At 39.7% G+C, this 4746-nt stretch overlaps 1 protein-coding gene across 1 annotated transcript; it reads left to right on the forward strand.

Moving 5' to 3' along the window:
* Window positions 1-1145: 1145 nt before the first annotated feature.
* Window positions 1146-2541, forward strand: LOC127992249 (putative nuclease HARBI1). The gene is made up of 4 exons (XM_052591653.1): window positions 1146-1611; window positions 1727-1839; window positions 1905-2016; window positions 2090-2541. The coding sequence occupies exons 1-4, from the start codon at window positions 1179-1181 to the stop codon at window positions 2464-2466; spliced, it is 1035 nt and encodes a 344-aa protein (XP_052447613.1). The 5' UTR covers window positions 1146-1178; the 3' UTR covers window positions 2467-2541.
* The last annotated feature ends 2205 nt before the right edge of the window (window positions 2542-4746 follow it).

Genomic DNA, 4746 nt, shown 5'->3' on the forward strand with positions numbered 1-4746 from the left:
CAGTTTTTAAATAGGCCTGATGGCACCATGTCTGTCTGACTGTCTTTATGGATGGATAGAGGGCAGTCGAAAATGAAAATATGTTGTGGGGGGGGGGGGGGGGGGTCAACAGCAGGGGCGTGTCTAGGGGGGGGCAGTGCCTCCCCTGAGAAATTATCTGTCCCTCTGATGATAAATTAACATTTAAAAGTGGATTGTTTTGTGCATATTTTTCCATCGCTAGCAGATGGGTCTGACCCAACAAAAATGCAGTTTGGTGCTGTTTGACAGTGCGCTTGCACATCATGTGAGGACAGAACACTAACTGAAATGTTTACATGGCAGAGCTTTAAAGCAGTGGCGTGTCCACAAGGGTGGCAAAAAATGAGCTTTGCCACCCCAGTTTCCACCCCAAAACAGCGTATGGGATCAAAGTGCATTGAGAGCTGAACAGCCTGATTTTGACTGAAACAGTTTTTTTTTTAAAGTCAGAGAACTCTGGTTTCTGCTCGCTCTCAGAGTACTCCATTACTGCTCAATCAATAGCACTATTAATGCCGTTACTGTAGCCGTTCTAAACAAGTTCTGCTGACAAGGAGTGCACGCACACAAGTACAGACACACAACGGATCACTCACACACGCTGCCTTTTTGTCAATAAAATACTTGGAAACAGAAAGAAAATCTCTTTGTGTTTTGAAGTAATCAAAATCCACAGCTTCAGTGTTAGTAGAGAGACGCTGCACAGACAGGCAGGACTAACTTTACTCGTAATCGCGCTCTCACAAATGCATTCAAATAAATGTAATTTTAGGTGGTCTCGAGTCCCTGCGACTTTGACGTCCAATGCTAAAGTGCCCTCGCGGTCCGGTCTGCCCCGTCCTCGATTTCTGCCGAGGGTAGGATGTCAATATTTTTGGTTGTGGACGATAAAAATGTCTCTGCTTTCGAAGAAATGTTGCATTGTGCTGCTGCACACATTCTATCAGCTGCAGTTCTGGGGGGTATTCCAAAAAGCAGGTTATGTGACATACCTGGGTATGTATAAGGGTAAGTTCGTGGATAACCTCAACGTTCGGTTCCAAAAACAGAGGTAACTTTCTGGGTATGTATGTAACCATAGCAACTGACTCTCTGAAGATAACCTGCTCGAGAGCAGCTATGTTTCAGTGTAACTTCGTTTCAGAAGGTTGGTGAGCATGGCGTGCCCTTTTGACGAGGATCCTGTGGACGTTGAAGCACAAATTATACGAGGTTTTTTTCATCGGGAGAGGGTTATAAGACCGCGTATTGATGTGTTTGCTTACCCTAATGAATATTTAAAAGAGCGTTATCGTTTTTCAAAAGATTCATTAGTTTATTTAACACGTCTTTTAAAACCGCATATCGCAAATGTGACAAACCGCGGCTCTGCGCTTAGCACAGAAAACATTCTGTGCATAGCACTTAGGTTTTTTGCGTCTGGCCATTTTTTGTACAGTGTGGGCGATTCAGAGCATGTGGGAAAGGCAACTGTGTGTAGAGCCGTTCGTACAGTGTGTCTGGCACTTAAACAGTTGTTACCCACGTTTGTACAGTTCCCTGGCCATAAACCTCTGCTTGTTATTAAAGACGAATTCCACAGAGTGGCAGGTTTGCCCTTTGTAGTAAAATATATGACGCATATTTAATATTTAGTCATATTATTAATATCTATACATGTATTCCTTATGCACACACTTCATACTTCCAAAACTTTCTGTTTCAGGGTTTCCAAATGTAATTGGGTGCATTGATGGCACTCACATTCCTATTAAAGCTCCATCAATAAATGAGGGAGACTATGTTAATAGGAAATCTATTCATAGTATCAATGTGCAGGTAACAACTTGATTTTTTCCCCTTCTTAAAATCATCAAAGTCATTACTTTTTCCACTAACTATAGGTAATATGTGAGGCAACCCAAATCATCACCAATGTCGAGGCAAAATGGCCAGGATCTGTGCATGATGCCAGAATTTTCCGCGAGTCATCATTATGCCAGACATTTCAGCAGGGTATGATTTGCTTTATACAATTTTTGTTTTTTCGTTTTTACTATATTTGTGTTGTACACTTCAATCATTACAGGACAGTACAATGGTTACTTGCTGGGGGACAGAGGATACCCTTGTCTGCCCTATTTAATGACACCCTACCCTGAACCTGAGCCTGGACCACAGACACGGTTTAACCTGGCTCACAGCCGAACACGGGCCAAGGTGGAGATGACTATAGGGATCCTCAAATCTCGGTTTCAGTGTCTGCGTGGGCTCCGGGTTAGTCCAGAGAGGGCATGCAACATTATTGTGGCTTGTGTTGTGCTTCACAATATTGCCACTATAAGAGGAGAGAGCCACCCTCCTTGTATTGAGGAAGATGGCCCAGAGGAACACCGACAGATTTTAGAGGCCAACAGAGACGGAAGACTTTTGAGAGACAGGATTTGTCAAAATTACTTTTATTAGTTTTTTTTGCACTGGTCTGCCAGGCAGTTTATTTCTTCATTTCCTGAAAAACAATAAAAGTAAAATTCATTAAAATGTTTTTTTTTTATATTGCTTTACACATACATACATACATACAGATAGATAGATAGCTAGATAGCTAGATAGCTAGATAGATAGATAGATAGATAGAGACAGACAGACCACTTTTAACATGCAACAGATTAATATTCAGACAAGTTCTCACCTTAAGGCGATTCTCAAGTAATTCTATTTCAAGTGCTGCTTTTTTAATGAGGAGCCTTTTCTCTTCCATTTGAAGCTGTATAAGGTCCATCTCCATGTCACTTTTTCTTATTTGTTTTTGAAGATGGACCTTATACAGCTCCTTTGCTGGCAACTAAGGTGGAAAAATGTAATAAATGAGATTGTTTGGTCAGACAATAAAATTAAAATATGGACACATGGACACAAATTGTTACCCTGCTTAGATTGTGTGCTGAGGCTGAAGGACCCTCATCTGTGGGCAAATCCCTAGGTATGTACTATGAAAGGACAATGACAGTTTGTTACTCTAATGCAAAAAGGGGCCATACATCATAATGGTATGCATCATACCTCAGTGGATCTACCAGCACTGTCCACTTCTGTCACAGCAGATGTGGTCTCTTCATCGTCATCATCATCTTCATCCTACAAGACAAATATTCAAGTATACATTATTTGGCAAAAAAAAAAAAAAAAAAAACCCTAAAAGTACCTGACAACAAATCACTTACAACTGTGACAGACTGTGTTCTTTCTGGACAGTCCAATAATACAATCCGTCCATCAGTATCTATAAGAACACACAACCCGTTAAATTCTCAATATTATCAAAGAAAATAATACATCATATGCAGTTAAATAAAATGAGCCTACATAAATTAATCTTGTTCAAAAAGCCTTTAAGTGACAGAGATAGTAATTTATCAGGATAAAAAATGAAAACAAATCATAGAGGTAAACTTACATTTCACCCTTTTCTAACCATCACTTGTGGTGCATATGTGTGATGAACTGCCCCCTGGAATGCCAGCAACCACTGGTCGCCCTTTATTAAGGGACAGAGCCAGCTCCTCAGATGGGGTAAGGGGAGGTGGTGGTGGCCCCCCGCCAGTTAGACGGGCTTCAGTCTTTTTTCTGTTAGCTGCATGACAGAATGAATATAATAAATCCTGTTATAATAATAGTTCAGTAATTGTGTAATCAAATATTACCTTTTTGCAGAATGTTTTTGTGTTTCATTTTGAAGTTCTTGTGGCTCCAGAAGGATTACACCTTATTAAATAAGAAATATACATTATTATTTCAAGCTAAAGAAATAAAATGGCAGGAAAAGTAAATGCTTTCATAGTGATTTAACATATTCAAAAGTATGTATAAGTCATACTTCATTATTTTGCATTTCAATAAAACGGGAGCCAATACCAAATTTGTAATTTAATACACTCACGCATTTACTCTGTCCGTTATTTTTTGCCAAGCCAACTCTCTTGCTTTAGCCGATGCAGCTGTATTGCTTCTTTTTAATATTATTGGCTTAAACTCCTCATAAGCATGCATTAAAACTTCCAACTCCGCCTCTGTGAAATACGCGGCTCTCTTTTTTTCGCTTTGAGTTTCCATGGTGACTCGTGAAATCGGCGATCCATTGAAAATGTCTTTATACATGCACCGTGCACGCGCATTAACTCTGGGTAACCAGTCAGAGGTTGATTAAGCTAACTCTTCTCAGGTGTTTTGGAACCGACATACTCATGGTATGCCTGTTTGGGGTAAATCAACACAGAGGTTATAGTTTATCAAATGGTAAGTTAACCAAGCTTTCTGGAATACCCCCCAGGTCCAGTGGAATTAATATACTGCGACATACATTAACATCAGTTAACTCATTCACAATTTATTATATATATTTTTTTGCATCTGTTTAAATCCTTACTGGTTATTTAAACGTTTAATTTGTGTGCTTTTCTGACGTGCGGTTTTTCTGAGCACAAAGCGCAGCACGAAAATGAATAAAGATAAAGAGTTGTCGTTTACATATTTTTTTACATTATTTATAATAATATTATTTTTCCACAATAAACTCATCCGAGTGCACAGTGTATTAAGTGAGTTATGTTACTGAGAAATAATCTGGACGTTCTTCAGCTGTGTACAGGAACCCTTGCAGCGTGGTCCACTGCTTGATTTGTCAAAATAGATCAAAATTGACCATCACTTAAGAAACTCCTGCTTGGGGGATGCAGAGGAAGGCCG

This window comes from Carassius gibelio, chromosome A5 (genome assembly GCF_023724105.1).
Source record: "Carassius gibelio isolate Cgi1373 ecotype wild population from Czech Republic chromosome A5, carGib1.2-hapl.c, whole genome shotgun sequence".
NCBI classification, from domain to species: domain Eukaryota; kingdom Metazoa; phylum Chordata; class Actinopteri; order Cypriniformes; family Cyprinidae; genus Carassius; species Carassius gibelio.